This window comes from Pongo pygmaeus, chromosome 9, assembly GCF_028885625.2.
Source record: "Pongo pygmaeus isolate AG05252 chromosome 9, NHGRI_mPonPyg2-v2.0_pri, whole genome shotgun sequence".
NCBI lineage: Eukaryota > Metazoa > Chordata > Mammalia > Primates > Hominidae > Pongo > Pongo pygmaeus.
Window position 1 is genome coordinate 113,206,753 of NC_072382.2, and position 20,532 is coordinate 113,227,284.

At 38.3% G+C, this 20,532-nt stretch overlaps 1 protein-coding gene across 9 annotated transcripts in view; it reads right to left on the bottom strand.

The window, feature by feature from the left end:
- BTG4 (BTG anti-proliferation factor 4) overlaps positions 1 to 18,238 on the bottom strand; it is a 55,420-nt gene extending 37,182 nt beyond the window's left edge. For 3 of the 9 annotated variants that reach the window (XM_054441393.1, XM_054441397.1, XM_054441395.1), the window contains exons 1-5: positions 17,991 to 18,238; positions 13,645 to 13,741; positions 2,612 to 2,810; positions 2,016 to 2,153; positions 1,224 to 1,422 (exon numbers count right to left, since the gene is read on the bottom strand). In XM_054441393.1, the coding sequence (XP_054297368.1) occupies positions 1,224 to 1,422; positions 2,016 to 2,153; positions 2,612 to 2,784 (510 nt within the window). In that variant the 5' untranslated portion in view covers positions 2,785 to 2,810; positions 13,645 to 13,741; positions 17,991 to 18,238. Of the gene's footprint in view, positions 1 to 515; positions 1,423 to 2,015; positions 2,154 to 2,611; positions 2,811 to 13,644; positions 13,742 to 17,990 lie in introns of those variants that run through there. The other 6 variants (XM_054441394.1, XM_054441396.1, XM_054441398.1 and 3 more) reach the window with 5 other exon arrangements.
- Between the last annotated feature and the right edge of the window lie 2,294 nt (positions 18,239 to 20,532).

A 20,532-nucleotide genomic window follows, 5' to 3' on the forward strand; every position in this document is an offset into this window, starting at 1 on the left:
CTAGGGATAAAACATTTGCCAGAAATATGACAAGGGGTTAAAATCGTTCTGGCATATAAAGAACCTACAATAATACATTAGAACTTCAAATAATGAATGGGTGAATGAGAGAAAATTTGTAGGACAGCAGGTGCTAAAACATTTGGGCACATGGAAATTTTTAATGTTTAATTTCACTAATACTGTATTATATATGCATATCATGTTAATCAAATTATCTGTTTTTAAATGAGAACAGCCAATTCTAGAAAAAAATGGCAAAGTGGGCACTTTTACATACAGCTGGTGAGACTACAAATATATAAAACTTTCTATATGGTGTTTCAGCTGCATATTAAAAAACAGTAAAATGTTCATACTCAGTGACCCAGTAGTTCTGTGCTTGAGAATCAAATCTCAAGAAACAACCTAAAATTCAGGCATCACTATATGAGTTACCAGCTTTTTAAAAACTATTACAACCATGTGGAAACAGCCTAGAATATCTGCCAATAATAAGTTACAAGGGAGGCAAATGAATATTAAAATTTTAATTGCTTTAACACTTAATACATAGGTGATTAAGAGAACATACCAACAAATATATATATATAGTGTTAACAAATTCTCTCTAGATCAGTGTTTTTCAAATTGTGGGTCATGAAATCAGTTTAGATGCTTGAAATCAAATGAATTTAATTAGAAGTATTGGGAGCATTGGGAGCATTGCTCCTAGTAAAGATAAGTACTGTTTCATGAAACTTTTTAAATGAAAATATACATATCTTTGAATGGGTTATGGTTTAAAAAGAAGAAAAAAATAGTTGAGAAAAACTGCTCTAGTGGCAGAATTTATAGGTCTTTGACCTTTCCTAAATCCAAATTTTCTATAAATGCCATGGTATTTTCAATTGACAAAAAAAAAAAAAAAAAAAGCCCACCAATCTTAATCTTTGATTCTGTAGGAATTTAAGTGGAAGGAAACCTGTGTGTCTTCAAATACTGTATGAAGAAATAGGACAATAAAAGATTATGTGGATCCTAAAAGCTCAGCCAGGTGTAGGGAATACATTATGCAGTGAAGGAGACAGAAAAAGTTTTGCCAAAATATGAAGATTCTGGCTTTTAAAAATGTACAGTTTTGTTCCTTCCATGACTTTTTGCTTCTTTGTTTTCATAATGAGTGCATTCTTTTTAGAATTAGATAGAAAAAAAGTATAGAAAAGAACTGGAACACGCTTGACCTGATAAATACTCTTCGGATTGCTGACTTTAGGAATGACACGAGGTTCCTTGCTACAACTTTCTTCATCGCAGGAAGTGCCAGAGGGATCATCTGATGAGGCTCTACTAACTGCGTAACTGATTTGTTGATATAGTTCCCATTCCTCCCAACTGCCTTTAAAAGAAGCAACTGTAAATGGATGGTTTTTCTCACCATACCTAAGTAGGAAAAGAAATTTAAGTACTAATTAGGAATTCAACTTCCTACAAGATCTCCAATCTTTCCTGGAGACAATATGCTAACTTATTTTAAAAGAAATTGCCTTAAAAAGTTGAAGGACATTTTGACCTTCACCTACTTATAAATGATATTCTTATAAATGATATTCTATAAGAGCTATTTTGGTTAATTGTTCAGAAAAAAACAAAGACTAGTTTCTTTTGATTCAGTTAATGAACTGAATTGTCCCATGGTAGATAACTCTTCTTCCTTTCTGATATTGTGTATAATACTTATCTGTTATCAATCTACAGTTTGTAAGAGATACTGTTACCAATCTATAGTTTGTAATAAGGTGCAGTGATTAAAGCCACATTTCAAATATTTTGCAAAATCATTGTGCTTTCCACCTCACCCACTTTGAATAGAAGTCTGCATTGTCTAACAGAAGTTTGCATCTAAAATCTTAACCAAGAAGTATCCCTGCTGCCAACTCAAGGCTTTGGTGCATCATCTTTCATGAAGGTATGTAAAGTTGTCTAACTTAAGGTTTCCAGGTATCACACAGCACACAAACTATGAGATTACTCACCTACAGCATACTTCAAAGGGATCTACCCATATGGTCATCTCCTTCGGAAGTCCCAGGTGAGAAAAATCTACATTACTTTCCACACATGCCCTTTCTAGAATGGGATCTTTATTCTGATTGTTGTTTATCCTGATGCACCTTTTTAAAAAGCGAAGGGAAATGAAGACATGATGACAGACACTTTAGCAGAAGAATCACATTATGCACATACTGTTCCAATACACATAGCTCCCACCTCATCCCCACCTTCCCCTCAGCCTCCTCCACCCTCCACTCTTACAAGACATCATCAACTTTTGATACAGTGGCTCAGAATGTATGTTGCATCACTAAGTCACAAAATTAGTTATCTTTCATGGCAAACACAAGTTAGAAATTGTCTAATCTACCTCACATAAGGGGCTTTGCTCTGTTGTTTCCAGCCACAGTGTCATCTACTATGTCTCCTCCTTTCAATTCCACGTTCAAACAAATGAACTCGAGCCCATAAAACTTTCGTTACTTATATGCAGAAAACAAGATCACTCCATTTTCCTAGGAGCTGGCTGGTTGCTTGGTGATTGCTTCCCTTTGCCATCCCACATACTAGTTCTCACCTGAAGGCTTGCCCTTTAGAAGGGCAATCAGAGTGCCAGTGACTTCTGTATGTTTCAAACAAGATCGTCATCAGCTTTTCTGCAAAGTCTTCTATTTGCTGTTTACTTAGTTTATCATGTTTTTTCACCAATCTTGTGACAAAGAAAACTGTTGTTGCAATTTCATCTCTCATGATTCAAGAAAAATAGATAAGGAGGTCTGAATCATTAAAAGGAAGCAAGAAGAAATAGAAAGAAATGTTTAACTTATTATCAATATTTAACTGCCATTTGGAAATTTTACATACCTTAAAGTTAAAACTGAGAACATTTGCTAGAAAGAAGTCCTTAGTAAACTAGATAAGTACATGAACACTATCAATCAACGTAACAGCCAAGAACAGCAATTCCTCAAATAGCCCAGTTTTAAAGGTTTTCAAAGGAAAAAAAAAGTCTTTTTAAAATTTTAAAGCACTTTAGTAATAAATGAAACATCACTACAACTTTAAAAAGATCCTGATATGGGACAGTAATTACCTCAAGCATCACTTTTTAAAGATATATTAACAAAGAGCAAAACATTTCAGGAGAGAGTAATTCCAAAATGTGGGTCACAAGTTGCATGCTTTAAGAGTAATCAAACATATTATACTTGCCAACAAAAGCTCTTTAGCCCCCAAGAAAAGTGGGTGAGAGTTAGAAGACCAACCGCACTATCCCTTATGTTGCCAACTCTCACCCACACCTGTTCGTGAGTTTGAGGCTGAAGTTTATATAAGCCTGGGCCCTAAAGGCTGATAGGTGTTTCACCTTACACAGGTGCTGCCTATTGAAATGATCATATAGCTTTTTCATATGCCAATCTGGTCTCCATCCGACTGCTCCTTGGCATAAGTGGAGTGGGTTCTCTATTTGAAGTGTTTAAAATTTTCAAACTGGATCTGTATTTTCTATTTTGCTATTATAATCTTCTCTTTGATAACACAGAGTGAGAATCAAGTGTTCTCCTTCCACACCCTAATATTGTACATTCCAATGATGTCATCTCTAACTTAGCTGACAACATATTAAGGAATTTTGCCTTAGATTTCTTACAAAACTTGTTAAGACAACTTTGAGCAGTCATTATGTTGACTACACATTTTTTACTAAAGTGTTTATTTGTAGGATAAGCGGAAGAGATCTGAGTTTATCTCACCTCACCAGTTCTCAAAGGGTGGGTCAGTGACCATGTGATCTGGACTCACTGTGTTTCTTGTTAAAAATTCAGATTCTTGGCCGGGCGCAGTGGCTCATGCCTATAATCCCAACACTTTGGAAGGCCGAGGCAGGTAGATCACCTGAGGTCAGGAGTTCGAGATCAGCCTGGCCAACATGGTGAAACCCCGTCTCTACTAAAAATACAAAAATTATCCAGGCATGGTGGCATGTACCTGTAGTCCCAGCTACTCAGGAGGCTGAGGCAGGACAATTGCTTGAACCCAGGAGGCAGAGGATGCAGTGAGCCAAGATCACACCACTGCACTCCAGACTAGGTGACAGAGCAAGACTCCATCTCAAAAAAATAAAATAAAAATAAATTTAAAAATTCAGATTCTTGGACCTTATTTCAGATCTGCTGAAGCAACTCTTCTCAAGGTAAGGCCTGGCAATCAGTATTTAGGCCTGGCAATCAGTATAAGGCCTGGCAATCCCCAGGTGATTCTAATACCCACTAAGCGTTAAGAAGCACCACACCTGACATATGTTAAGTCTTTAACTCTCAGGATTAGTGATCATTCAGTTTCTTCATTAGTGAAAAGGAATTCACTGTCTTACAAGGAAGTCCGTTTCATTTCTAAAAAGCTCCAAATAACAGCCAGACCTTCTTTTCTGTGTGGAGCCAAATCTACCTCTGATTTTCCTATATGTGCAGCCTAGTTTTTCCTTCTGGAACTACACCAATCGTGTCTAATGTTCCACCACATGATGACATTCCAAATACTAGCTACTCAGCCTCCCTCAGCCTTCTCTTTGTGGAGCCTAAATAGTCTCAGCTTTTTAAGAGTTTTTCCTACAGACGCAGCTCACCATGCTGGGTACTCACATCACAATGAGTATCAGGTGTGTGAGTAATCCTCTTTTTCCAGCTCGCACACAATGCTCCAGGTGTGCTCCACCCCTAAAGACTAGCATGGGACTGTTGCTTCCCTCCCTCTGAATACTGTATTCCAGAACACAACCTCAGGTGGCTTTTACCTTGTTGGCAGTGGCATCACACCACAGACTCACATTGAACTTGCAAGTACTCTTTTTCATTAATGCTACCATTTTGTCATATCTTTCCATTCCTGCACAATACAAAGTTTAAAAATATGGGCATTAAGATCGGATAGACTTGGGTGTGAATTGCAACTTTAGGACTCACCATCTGTGTAACCTTGGGCAACTTAATTTTCTGCCTGTGAAATGGGAGGTACAATAGTGAACTCATAAGGTTGTAATTAAGATTATACTAGATAACATTAAAGCACTTGTTCTTGAGCTGGGCAGAGGGCCTCATGCCTGAAATGAAAACACTTTAGTCCCAGGCGAAAGGATCACTTGAGGTCAGGAGTGTGAGGCTGGCCTGGGCAACTCAGTAAGACCCCTGTCTCTACAAAAATTTTAAAAGTCAGCTTGGTGTGGCATGTACCTGTAGCCCTAGCTACTCGAAAGGCTGAGGTGGGAAGATCACTTGAGCCCAGAAGTTTTAGGCTGCAGTAAGCTATGAGCTATGATTGTGTCACTGCACTCCAGCCTGGGCAACAGAGCAAAGACCCTGTCTCAAAAACATAAAAAAAAAACATTTCACTAGTGATGAACTGAGATGAAATACATATATTAGGTAGTGTGCTGGCTATTGTAATGTCTTTGATGCTTGAGAAGTATAAGAAATGTAAGTATAAGGATTATCAAAGTTGGTTAAGGATACAAAAATAGATAGAAGAAATTAGTTCTAGTATTCTAGTATAGTAGAGAAAAGGATACAAAAATAGATAGAAGAAATTAGTTCTAGTTATTCTAGTACAGTAGAGAAATTATAGGTAACAATTGTTGTATATTTCAAAATAGCTAGAAGATTTGTAATGTTCTCAACATAAAGAAAAGATAAATGTTTGAGGTAATGGATATCCCAATTACCTTATTTGATCATTATATATTGTATACAAGTATTAAAATATTACATGTACCCCCAAAGTACATACAACTATTATATATCAATTTTTAAAAATTGTTTAAAAGGACAATGAAATCGATGGCTGAGCATCTTGATATCTAAGAATATGATTTAAGATTTAATTAAGATTAATTTAATTCAATTTAGTAAATATTTAAACATCTTCTATGTACCCAGAACATATTAAAATAAACAAACATGAAAGTAGGACCTTAATAATCTTCCAACTCCATAGTATCTTGTTTGTTTCAACTGTCCATGATGTAGTTGTCATTCCTCTTCCTCAGTGGCTGGAGTACCTAAACTGTTTCACTTTGGAATCACCTGAAGATCTTTTAAAAATACCAATGTCTGCCTCCTATCCCTTACCCCAGACATTTTTTTTTTCAATAGAGATGGGGTCTCCCTATGTTGCCCAGGCTGGTCTTGAACTCCTGGGCTCAAGGAACCCTCCTGCCTTGGCCTCTCAAAGTGCTAGGATTAGAGGTGTGAACCACCACCCCTGGCCAAGACATTCTGACTTAATTGGTATAGAGTGAAATCTGCACATCAGGATTTTTAAAAGTTCCCCAAGCGATTCTGATGTGCAGCAAAAGTGGAAATCATTAAGATAGATACCGCCTTTGGTTCTGTTTATATGCTGGATTACATTTATTGATTTGCGTATATTGAACCAGCCTTGCATCCCAGGGATGAAGCCCACTTGATCATGGTGGATAAGCTTTTTGCTGTGCTGCTGGATTCGGTTTGCCAGTATTTTATTGAGGATTTTTGCATCAATGTTCATCAAGGATACTGCCCAAGGTAATTTATAGATTCAATGCCATCCCCATCAAGCTACCAATGACTTTCTTCACAGAATTGGAAAAAACTACTTTAAAGTTCATATGGAACCAAAAAAGAGCCCGCATCACCAAGTCAATCCTAAGCCAAAAGAACAAAGCTGGAGGCATCACGCTACCTGACTTCAAACTATACTACAAGGCTACAGTAACCAAAACACCATGGTACTGGTACCAAAACAGAGATATAGACCAATGGAACAGAACCGAGCCCTCAGAAATAACGCCGCATATCTACAACTATCTGATCTTTGACAAACCTGAGAAAAACAAGCAATGGGGAAAGGATTCCCTATTTAATAAATGGTGCTGGGAAAACTGGCTAGCCATATGGAGAAAGCTGAAACTGGATCCCTTCCTTACACCTTATACAAAAATTAATTCAAGATGGATTAAAGACTTAAACGTTAGACCTAAAACCATAAAAACCCTAGAAGAAAACCTAGGCTTTACCATTCAGGACATAGGCATGGACAAGGACTTCATGTCTAAAACACCAAAAGCAATGGCAACAAAAGCCAAAATTGACAAATGGGATCTAATTAAACTAAAGAGCTTCTGCACAGCAAAAGAAACTACCATCAGAGTGAACAGGCAACCTACAAAATGGGAGAAAATTTTTGCAAACTACTTATCTGACAAAGGGCTAATATCCAGAATCTACAATGAATTCAAACAAATTTGCAAGAAAAAAACAAAAACCCCATCAAAAAGTGGGCAAAGGACATGAACAGACACTTCTCAAAAGAAGACATTTATGCAGCCGAAAAACACATGAAAAAATGCTCACCATCACTGGTCATCAGAGAAATGCAAATCAAAACCACAATGAGATACCATCTCACACCAGTTAGAATGGCAATCATTAAAAAGTCAGGAAACAACAGGTGCTGGAAAGGATGTGGAGAAATAGGAATACTTTTACACTGTTGGTGGGACTGTAAACTAGTTCAACCATTGTGGAAGTCAGTGTGGCGATTCCTCAGGGATCTAGAACTAGAAATACCATTTGACCCAGCCATCCCATTACTGGGTATATACCCAAAGGACTATAAATCATGCTGCTATAAAGACACATGCACATGTATGTTTATTGCAGCACTATTCACAATAGCAAAGACTTGGAACCAACCCAAATGTCCAACAATGATAGACTGGATTAAGAAAATGTGGCACATATACACCATGGAATACTATGCGGCCATAAAAAATGATGAGTTCATGTCCTTTGTAGGGACATGGATGAAATTGGAAATCATCATCCTCAGTAAACTATCGCAAGAACAAAAAACCAAACACTGCATATTCTCACTCATAGGTGGGAACTGAACAATGAGAACACATGGACACAGGAAGGGGAACATCACACTCTGGGGACTGTTGTGGGGTGGGGGGAGGGGGGAGGGATAGCTTTAGGAGATACACCTAATGCTAAATGACGAATTAATGGGTGCAGCACACCAGCATGGCACATGTATACATATGTAACTAACCTGCACATTGTGCACATGTACTCTAAAACTTAAAGTATAATAATAATAAAGAAAAGAAAAAAGAAAAAAAAAGATAGATACCACCTTAGCTGTGAAGAAGATTTTAAGCTTATTTTACACTTTTGGTTGCTTAGTAATGCCTTAAGTTTAACAGATTATTAGGACAAATTTGCATCGTTTATTCTCATATTTTCTAGCCATTTGCTAGGGTAACTTTTGCAAAGATTATTTTTTAAAATTTATGTTACAAGGGACAAAGCTGAAAATTAGGGTAACTCCTTGTATACTGCTGAAACTTTGCTTCTGAACTAAAGGCAATAGATGCATTAACAAACAGAAAAATGTTTTTCTTTTCAAATGGTCAGTTTGCATTTACAATAATAGAATGGTGCCAGGTGTTTTTATAATTCTTTCATTACTTCATCTTCCCGATGACAAACTGTTCCCTTGCACTTTGAGTTGGTGAAGTACATTAATGAGGTTTTGAACCCTCTCCTAGCATTATTTTCTGCAACAGGCCCAGGCAGGCCTTGAAAGTTATGAATAGAACAGTAGAATAACAATGTACTTAGATTTCAGGAAAGAACAATCAAATAAAAAGTAAACATCATGCAAGATTTCCTTCCATTACTTGTTTATGACTTGAAACACCTTATTTAAATCACCTCCTTTACATTAATGACAACTACACCTTCTGTTTTAATTAACACTCACTTAGTGACTATTTACTGACCACCTACTTCACAGACACTAAGTATTAGTGGGCCTGGGGGTAAAAACAAAATTCAAATTTCCTTTCAAGAGGCTTTTTATCTAGAGAGGGAAACCAAATATATACACAAGTGACTACTTGGATGTAAAGTTTGGGAAATGAAATACTCAAAATTTATCCCAAGTTTCAAACACTAGTAACCAAGAGATTAATGTTATCATTGAAAGAATGAAGTTCAGTGGAAGAGTCAGTATAAAACAAACGGTGATTCATTCAGATTGAGGTATACTGAGCTTTCAATGGCAATTAAATACCCAAGTAGTAATGTCCACTGACAAGATGTTAGAATTTAGCAGAAAAACCAATCTGGTCTGGCCTAAGCCAATCCCAGAGCTAAGTAGAAGAGAAAATTACTGCTGAAATTTGAACAACTCTCCCACTATCCTTGTGTCATGTCTAAAATTCTCATTATAAGACATTTGTTCCCTTGCTTAAAACCTTGTCTTTCAAGGATATCTTTTTGAAAATGTCCAATGAGCTATCCATAGTAGAGCAACAGGATGGTGTTCTGTTTGGGTGAGGGGATTATGTCTGAGTGAAGAACCACAGAAAACAAGAAATAAGAGGTTCTGGCCATTTGGAGTGAGGATGAAAAACAGAAAGGCAGTGAAGCAACACAGACATATTTTATTTCTTATTATGCCTGTAACAGAGAATCAAATGGTATAAAACATGAATATGACTGACATGACCTTGTACAAGTAATAGTTTCTAGAACTGCATTCTTCATTTTAAAATGAGGAAATTCAACTTGATGGCTAAGGAATAGTCAAGCCCCAAAGTTCATCGATGAAGGTAAAACTCGAAAATCTGGTTCTACATTTGTCTTCTTGGTTTTAGCTAAACTTCACTTATAAAATGAAAATATTTATGCTTATAAAAGTTTAAAAATAGACAAAGTAATTTTAAAATATCATCTGAATTGAATATTAAATTTGCTGGACTTGTGATGTAATAACCAGTCTTATCATAACCCCATTTCATTTCTTTAGCTTCCCTCCCTAAACTACAAGTTATATCCCTAGGCTCACCCATCCATTCACAAATACATGTTATTGCCAAAGAGGGGAAAGGTATAGATGTTTTAGCAAAAGTCCACTTCTGACAGAAAGTATTTTTTTAACAACAGCAAGCAAGTAGCACTATTTTATAAAACAATGAACTGATTCTGTAACCCACACATAAACTCAGTTCCATTATGGTCAAGCCACATAAAAGGAAGTTACATTAATTGCTGAAACAAAATTGCATTTCCCAAAACATTATCTAATAAAATTCTACAGCCATACAATGTTGATTTGAACTCAAAAGAAATTAATTTTAGTGTAGCCTGATCAAAGTAAAATTCCTTTACCAATAATACTATGCAAGTGTTTTATCTGCCACAAGCTTCTTCCTAATTTGTATTTTCTATCTGCATTATTGAGCATTCACAATGTAAGTGGCACTGTTCGAAAGACCACAAAAAATACATACATATATAACATTTCAAGTTAGAAACCAAGATAACTCTTATTCAACATAGCACTGGAAGTCCTGGCCAGAGCTATCAGGCAAGAGAAAAAAATAAAAGGCATCTGAATTGGAAAAGCAGAAGTCAAATTATCTCCGTTCACTGACAATATGATTGTATACCTAGAAAACCCTAAAGATTCCTCTAGAAGACTCCTTGGCCTGATTAACAAGTTCAGTAAAGTCTCAGGATACAAAATCAATGTACGAAAATCAGTAGCATTTCTATAAACAGTAACATTGAAGCTGAGAATCAAATTAAGAATTCAATCCCACTTAGGATAGCCACAAAAAAGAGCAAAATACCTCAGAATACATTTAACCAAGGAGGTGAAAGATCTCTACAAGGAGAACTACAAAACACTGATGAAAGAAATTGTAGATGACACAAATAAATGGAAAAACATTCCATGCTATGAATTGGAATAATTAATATGGTTAAAATAACCATATTACCCAAGCAATCTACAGATTCAATGCAATCCCTATCAAATTACCAACCTTGTTTTTCACAGAATCAGGAAAAACAATCCTAAAGTTCATATGGAACCAAAAAAAGCCCAAATAGCCAAGGAACTCCCAAGCAAAAAGAACAGAGTCAGAGGCATTATATTGCCTGACTTCAAATTATACTACAAGGCTATAGTAACTAAAATTGCATGGTACTGGTACAAAAATAAACCCAGAGATTAATGGTACAGTACGGGGTTCTCTAACCTAGAAATAAAGCTACATATATACAACCAGTTGATCTTCAATTAAAGTCAACAAAAATAAACAATAGGAAATAGACACCCTATTCAATAAATGATGCTGGAAAAACTGGCTAGCCATATGCAGAAGACTGAAACTAATTCCCCATCTCTTAACATATACAGAATTAACTATAGATGGATTAAAGACCTAAATGTAAAACTATAAAAACTGAAACTATAAAAATCCTAAAAGAAAACCTAGGAAAACTCCTTATGGACATTGGCTTAGGCAAATAATTTATGATGAAGATTCCAAACACAACTGCAATAAAAAACGAAGATAGAGAAATAGGACATAAACTAAAAGTTTCTGCACGGCAAAACAAATAATCAATAGGATAAAAAGACAACTCACAAAATGGGAGAAAATATTTACAAATTATACCTCCAACAAAGAATTAGTATTCAGAATCTACAAGAAATTCAAACAACTCAACAAACATAAACCAATTGAAAATGGGGCAAAGAACATGAACAGACATTTCTCAAAAGAAGAAATACAAACAGCTAACAAACATGAAAAAATGCTCAACATCACTAATCATCAGAGAAATGCAAATTAAAACCACATTGAGATACCATCTCACTCCAGTCAGAATGGCTTTTATTAAAAAGTCAAAAAACAACAGATGTTGGTGTGTATGAAGAGAAAAGGGAATACTCATACTGTTGGTGGGAATGTAAATTAATTCAACCTCTATGGAAAACAGTATAGAGATATCTCAAATAACTAAAAATAGAACTATCATTCGACCCAGCAATCCCACTACTGGGTATCTACCCAAAGGAAAAGAAATCATTATATCAAAAAGATACTTGTACTTGTGTGTTTATTGCAGCACCATTTACAATTAGAGCAAAGTCATGGAATCCACCTACATGTCTAACAACTGTTGACTGGATAAAGAAAATATGGTGTATATATACACCATGGAATACTACACAATCATAAAAGAAGAATGAAATCATGTCCTTTGCAGCAACATGGATGGAGCTGGAGGCCATTACCCAAAGTCAACTAACCCAGAAGTAGAAAATAAAATATTACATGTTCTCACTTGTAAGTGGGAGCTAAAGAAATGGTACATGTGGAAATGAAAATAGAGAAAATAGACTCTGGGGACTCCAAAGCAGGGTGGGGAAGGTTGAAAAATTACCTACTGGATACAATGCCTAATATTGGGGTGATGAGTACAGCAGAAGCCCAACACCCAAAATTATGCATGTGATACCCATGTTAACAAACAAGAATATGTACCCCTTAAAAAAAGAAACCAAGATAACTCACTAAAAATAATTCAGAGTGTAAGAAAATGTTCCTATGTACAACACTCTATACTAATATAATAAATATGTGTATATGTATCAGCACTCTATACCATTATAATAAAATGCTGAATTCAAAATACAATTAGAATATAGAATAATACTCTCTTATTAATGGAACTTACTAATTTTAGAGTGACTATATTAAGTGTCAAAGTGATTAGAGAAGAGAAAGGATCAGGAGGAACTAAAGGTACTAGGGAAGATTTTACCCAGGAAGTAGAATTTGAGCTTGAGATTTCAACAAACTACAGAGGAGCTAAGAGCAGGAAGGACAATGTGAACTTTACAAAATGTAAGCATGATGAAATCCTTGAGATATATTCTATGAATATAGAGGAAATAAAGATAACAAATGAGGATTATGTAAATTTTTTAACTAAATATAAGTTTCCCTCTTCAAAAAAAAAAAAGCTTAAGTGCCAAATGAGGATAGTGGAAATAAAAACAAGAATAAGTAGACACAGAGTGATGTTTAAGAGGATGGCATGAAGTATTTTCATTCTTGTAAATCAATTAATTAACAGGATAATCAGTCTGTTTTCTCCTTTTGGCTTAATAGAGTTACAGAATACACCCTAGAGCTCTTAAGAAGGAGAAAGTTTATTAACTTTCTTCAACTGTGCAGACTACTAACTAGCTTATTGAAACCTTAAAATTACTTTTATAAACCTGAAAATCTACCTGAGGGTTTTTGTTTTTTGTTTTTTTGTTCTTTATTTATTTTTTATTTTTTATTTTTTTAAGAGAGATGACAGAGGCCAATCAGTAGTGGGACAAGGCCAGGAAAGTTCATCTGTTTAGTTCTAGCCTAGAGAAGATCATTGATCCTTCATTGACTCAATGAATAAAGCCCTGGACAAAAAAATGTGGTAGAGCCAATCCAATCATCTGCTGCCTATGGCTAATTCTCTACTGACCAAACCTTGGTGATGTGGTGGTGCCAATGCAGCAGATTCTCTTGAATTCGTAAGCGTATGAATTTTAAAACAGCTTGGTTTTTGTGAGAGTCCTCTCTTCTGCTTCCTGTGGGCTAACCCTTCCCAAGATTTACTTCCTCCTGCCAGCCCCTAAAGAGGAGAGGGATCCTCTCAGATTTGATCCTGAGCCTTCTGTTTTCCTCATTTTATTCTCTATTCGAGGTTAATACATTACCATCATCACCTACTCTGGCGTCCTTGATAGCAGGGACTGGTAGGTCAATGAAGAATCAGCCAGCAGACCTTTCTTGGAGAACTCCTCGTGACTTCAACTATCAAGAGGATAAAAGAGCTTCAATCTCTTTTCAGTTCTGGCCTCCTACCAGAGTTCTAACTCCACATATCTAACTCCACCACAATATTCTTCTATGACCTAAAACTAAACATGCCTACACCTAAAATCACAATTATTCTCTGACTACATTTTCCCCCTCAACACCTCTACTTGTCATCGAAGTCTCGAAGTTAATCTTATTCTGTTTGTTCACTTGAACCAGTTACCAACCAAGTCATGCAAAGTTTCCTTCACAAAGTTTCTCTCTTCATCCCGTGTTTTCTACATCACCTCATGCTGAAATTTACTAATCTCCTAAGTGGTCTTTCAGTCTCCTCTGTCTCTCCCTCTTCTAATCTATGCTACTTTATGAATCCTTATAAAACAACCCATTGTATACATCTGGGGCTCCTCGAGCAGAATAATGAAATTGAAACTCCCCGGGCTTTTTTTTTTTTTTTTTGGTGAACTTCATAGAAACGTATGAGCAGGCAGGTAAGTAGGATCATGGAGGACTTTAAATGTTAAAGTCCTCTTTAATCTTATTTCCCCAATGGGAACACACTCATTGCTCTTCCAATTGGCCTCATACATTACAATCTCCATAAATTTGCTTGTGTTTTTCCTTCACAAATTGCTCCTGCTACCACAACATTCTCTCTTCATCTCTAGTATTTTTTGCTTCTAGGCTCAGCTCAATCTCATCTTTTCCATATAGTCTTCTCTGTGTCCTAACCTTTGATAATTTTCCTTATCCTTTTTCCTAAATGTTGGCAATAATGAAGTTTGTATTAGCCATCAGGATTCCTGAAGCACTTTTTAACCTTAAGCACAAATATAACCATCTTGATACTAAATAATTATATATAATATAAATAGAATATATAACAAAAACATGTATTCTTAATCTATTACTATAAGTTATATTAATATTAAGATATATTTATATTACATACTAATATAATTAACATATTAATTATCTATATATACACGCATTGTCCATCTCACCAACTAGCCCACATAAATACCTAGAGATTGTCCTCTAAAGATGGAAAATATGCAACCTGTTTGCTCCTACTGAAGCCATACCTAAGAGCTCCGGCAACTTTAATTATAAAGACTATTTTGTTAGACTGCTTATGATTTACCTGAAAGATAAATTAACATTTTATACTGAAAGCAACAGTATTGATTAATCAATAAATATAAACAAGAAGCTAATTAAGAATCTGGTGCACTCTTACTAATGAGAGTACAATGAAATGGAACTAGAAATATGGAATTATAAAAACTGCTGGCAGTTCATTTTAGCTCAAAAGAAAATCTTCTCCCATAAATAGATTCAATGATTTTTAGTTCTTCAAAAGCACTGAATTGACTTCAATTTAGTCTTGCTTCAACATATAAACTAGTTTCTAGGTATACTATCAAGAAGGTTAATAATCTGACACTTATTGATCTATAAACCAAGATGTGGTTTTAGATTTCCTATGAGTAAATATGCATTTAAAAAAACAGGCTTAGGCCAGGTGCAGTGGCTCACTCCTGTAATGCTAGCACTGTGAGAGGCCAAGGTTGGGGGTGGGTGGTGGATCGACTGAGGTCAGGAGTTCGAGACCAGCTTGGCCAACATAGTGAAACCCCATCTCTACTAAAAATACAAAAAATTAGCCGAGCATGGTGGTGGGCACCTGTAATCCCAGCTACTCAGGAGTATGAGGCAAAAGAATCGCTTGAACCTAGTAGACAGAGGTTACAGTGAGCCAAGATCGCGCCACTGCACTCCAGCTTGGACAATAAGAGCAAAACTCCATCTCAAAAAAAAAAAAAAAAAAAACAGGTTTAAAAAGAAGCTGCTAAAATCCAGTAATTTCTAATTAGTCTAATTCTTCATTTCTTCCTCTTCCATCATAAGCTGTGGGAGATGGTGAGTTTGTATGTATTGAAGGGAGGGATATGTTGTCTCCATTGTCTCCATCTTTTTTTTCTTTCTTTTTTTTTTTTTTTTTTTGAGATGGAGTCTTGCTCTGTCACCCAGGCTGGAGTGCAGTGGCACGATCTCGGCTCACTGCAACCTCTGCCTCCCGGGTTCAAGTGATTCTCCCACCTCAGCCTCCCAAGTAGCTGGAACTACAGGCACGCACCACCACGCCCAGCTGATTTTTGTATTTTTAGTAGAGACAGTGTTTCACCATGTTGGCCAGGATGGTCTCTATCTCTTGACCTCGTGATTCGCCCGCCTTGGCCTCCCAAAGTGCTGGGATTACAGGTGTGAGCCACAACGCCTGGCCTGTCTCCACCTTTTCTAATTCCCAATTCCCATCAATCTAGTCTTGTATCTAGAAGTGGTAAATTAAGTCAATATAAATGTGCCAAAGCTAAAGCAGAAGGTATTTGTTTTCTACAGTCTTCTTGGCTTCCTCCTAGTCATCAACCTTGTCTCTCCTGACAGCTCCTTTTCCATCTCCCTAATCACCAAAAGCCCAGAAATTAAAACAGTAAACAATTCCCCTGAAAGGTGCCTTCTTTGTACTGTCTAAAACAAATGCAATCTTCTGTGTGGGCATTTAAAACACCACAAGCATTCTTACTTAGATTAAATCATGGGTCTCCCTGGTCTCCAGGCATGCCTAGACATGAACCATAAAGGGAATGAGATCCTTGGAGTTTCTCTAGTAACTGCAGGCCAAATCAACAGCAACCCTAAGAACAAGCATTCTTTTTTTTTTTTTTCTTTTCAACAGAACTAGGCCACACACATTTTTTGTCGTTATTTAAATTTTTAGTTGCACTACATAGAAAATAAACTCATTTTAAAAAGTTATTTCAGTAGGCAATGCATCTTCATGACTTTTACATATGAGTTTTATTTTTCATTACTTTTGAAGAAAAGTCTGTAGAAATCTACTTTTCAAGGCATCTAACACAACCATTGCCTTGGACAGCAGCAATCCAGCTCAGGTAAGATATTTAAGATGCAACTAATAATCATAAAACATCAATTGAGAAGAAGTGTTCGATATAGTATTGGGTAAAAGTGACTAACAATTTGGTAGAAGAGAATCGTTTTTATAACTATCTCCTAACCAAGATTTCTCTAAGTCTGCATATTGTTGATGGAATTAAGACTATTTTGCTCCTAGTTTCATGTATGTATATTTAAGTGAATGTGAGTCATTTATGTAATGTGTGCTAAAACACTGTGCCCCTCACAAAGGTAAGATGAATACAAAATACAGTTATTGTAGATGGCTTGTCTTTCACAATTTAACTCTACAAATTAGTTTTTATAATTAACATTTTCTGTGCTATATATTTTATATTTTGGTTTCTTTCCCTTCACTTTGGGGTGTACATAACAAAGTATGCATTTGGAAAAAAAGTGCTGTCTTTCGTATGCAAAGAAAATGCTATAACTTATTCAAACATCTTTGGGCAGTTCTTTAGGTGTTTTAATAGTGTGAGTTTGGAGTTTGTATTGAATGATCCAGATGACCTGCCCCTGTTCATGTTACTTGTGGCATCTATGAGACCATTTGCTGGTTTTAGGGAATCAATCTATAGGTGGGAAGTTTCCTTTTGCAGAAACTAATTTAGAACTAAGCCTTTAGTGTTAGCAATTAGTGCTCTATACTGGATGCATGAAGACTATATTTCTAGGGGAGGCTGCTTCCAGCTGAATTTCACAAGGTGAGGATAAAGAGAACATTGCTTATCCTCTCCTGATTAATTCATTAAAGGCAAAGGAGGGGAAGGAAAGTTATTAGCAGAAGTTATCTCCCAGAAGTCCTCTGTAACTGTCCCTTTTGCCCAACTGTCACAAGATATTGTTTTTCTGGCATCCACAGCCCTAACCCTGAATACTCAAATGTACTCTTGCATCAGGGATCTACTCAAGTCTCACCTCCTCTGGGAACCTTCTTTGACCTATTACAGCTCTCATTGAGGGCCTCCCTTCTATTTCTATCAGTCCCTAGTTTAGTAATTTATTATATATATACTGTCTTGAACGGTATGGCCTTGATCTCAAGAGGACCACGATTTGATGTAACTGACAAGCTGCCTGGCTCACTATTTGACTAGAAGGCCCAGGCTTCGCATCACTGCATGGCCCTCTAAGAGTATAAGGCCAAGTCCCCAACAGAGCACAAAGGTGCAGATGAGACTCTCAAAGGCATCCTCCCACATGTCAGAGGCTACCCAAGCCCACCTCCATTTGGAAAATTCAAACCTATGATTTGAGGTACCTGGGAAGCCGCTTTCCCAGGGCGGAATGGTCACAGAAACTGGGTAGGCTGGGGGGCTTCTTGGGGAATGAGGGAGTGGAGGAGCTCTTTGTCCCTCCTGCTAGATCAGAAAAAGAAACATCTCAAGAACCTGGGCCTCCATCTTCTAGGCGTCTCCCTTGGAGGCCCTTCAGGGACCGCCCACAGCCCCTTCTCTCAGCCTCTTCCCTTCCCCCACCCCCTGCCCCGTCTCGCGCCCGCCCCGCCCCGCCCCTCGGCCCGCGGGGTTCCAAGGACGGTTGGTCGCCCCCGCCACAGTCACTCGGCCGCTCAGAGCTGCGGGGCGCACGGGGTCGAGAGAGCCGGCTCTAGGGTTTGGGGCTAGGAACTGAAGCCTGGCGTGAAGGAAGTGGGAGCCCGGGCCGAGGAAGCGAAGGGGAAAGGAAAAGCGAGGGGAACCTGAGCGGGAGGGCCCTGAGAGGAGCGGGAGGCTGCGGGAAGGGGAGGCCCGGCACTCCCGGGGGTCACCGGGGTCGGGGCGCGGCTCCCGGCCTGGGAGGACGCGAGTCCTCCCCGGCAGCGCCGCCCGCTGGCCCCGCCACGCGTGCTGTGCGCTGCGAGGCCGGCGGGGGTCCCGCTGGGCCCGGGGGTGTTCTCGGGGGCCGCTCGCGCCCAACCATGGTAGGGCGTCCCCCGGTGAAATGGGGTCCGAGGCGGGCCCCGACCCCGCGTCGGCGCTGCGGACCGTCCGGGAGCTGCAGCCGCGGTGCCCGGTGCTCGGTTTGTAGGCAGTGTCATTAGCTGATTGTACTGTGGTGGTTACAATCACTAACTCCACTGCCATCAAAACAAGGCACAGCATCACCGCCGCCCGGCCGGGAAGAAGACGCTGGCTCGGGCAGCCCGCAGCCTTCGAGAGAAGATGCCTGAGAAGCGCGGCGTCGGCGTGGGTCCTGCTCAGCCTGCCCCGCGAGCGCCCGCTGCAAGTGCGAGGAAACCCGCGGTTTCTCCAGATACAGTTAAACTGTTAGCTCTCTCTAGGAGTCACGGAAGATGAAACAGCCTCATACCAGGAAAGCAAAATCCCTGGAGGTGAAGCCCCTCCACCCATGTAACGGTTAATACTGTATGCTATGATTCACTGTGTCTATTTGCCATCGTCTAGTAGAGTATTCACCAAGCTAGCAACTCAGTTGAGCTCCAACTCAACCAATGAATTGCCTGTAACAACGTATGGGGGTACCAACTTGAGACTGCAATTTTTTCTATGAGTCTAGTTACTAGGCAGTGTAGTTAGCTGATTGCTAATAGTACCAATCACTAACCACACGGCCAGGTAAAAAGATTTGGGAATTCGTCCAAATGAGCTGCCTGTGCATCATCAATGTGCGTGGGGAAGAGGGGTGTTGGAAAATGCTGATTTCATCCATTGCCTATTAATTGCTCAGCCAAAAGAAAAAAATCAACATTTTAGCTACTAAGTTTATAATGTATGTAATGTGTATGTATGTGGGGTTTGTTTGGTTTTTTTTTCAATATTCCTTCAGGCTCTTAACCAAAATTTTAGATATAAGGGGGAATATGATTTTTTTCTTAGCTGACTGATGTATGTTATTATATGAACATGTGATTATTAACTTCTTGAGACTATATTGTTAGTAATATTTTGAAAGTAATATTGTTAGTAATATTTTGAAAGAATAAAGTGCCATAAAGACATAAATTGTGGTTATTGCCATGTGTCCATTTCTTTTGCTAAATTGACTTTATGATGTCCATCTCAGTTCCTGCCACAGTAATCTTAACTTTTCTATCAATGAAGTGGTTAAGTTGTTCCTGCCATGACAAAAATCTCCCGGGAAAGCTACTCATACACACAGACTTGTTAATACTTTTATAAGAATACATTAACAAAATTTTTCATACTTCTTTTTTCCATGAAGAGACTCTGTTCACTGATTAAGATATATCCCTTCTTTTAAGTAATCATTTACAACTGTTGAAGTCTATGCAACTTTTAGTGGGAATGATTAGTAAATGCAGTTACACTTTAAATCCAGCTTGTTTCCTAAGATTTAAAGGATTCAGAATTTTAAAATCACAGAAACTGGACACATGGGCACGTATCCGCCCAGTTCAGGCCTCTAGCTCCCAAGGGCTAGGCTTTCAGGCGTGAATTCTCCAACGCAACGTTCTCAGAACTTCAACCTAGCAGGTGCTGTCCCTGGCAATCTGGTTTGGAAGTGGGGATTGGGGCGATAGGGCTGAGGAACTTAAAGTTTATTTATCTATCTTTTGGGGGGGGAGGGGAGAGGATGTGCCAGGCCCACTGAGAATATAAGAAGCTAAAGTACTCCCCCACTGACTCCGACAGGACACAACCCAAAGTTGACGTTTTGACTCTCCCATATCTAAGATTTGGACTGGTCCTAAAACCTGATCACCGCAGGGGTGGGCTTCCGACGGCCCCCACGCGCGTGGCGGATCCCAACACCTACCTAGGAAACCGAGGGCTGCCGGCAGGGGCTGGAACCAACTTGGCGGTTCTCGGAGGGGCGGGGCG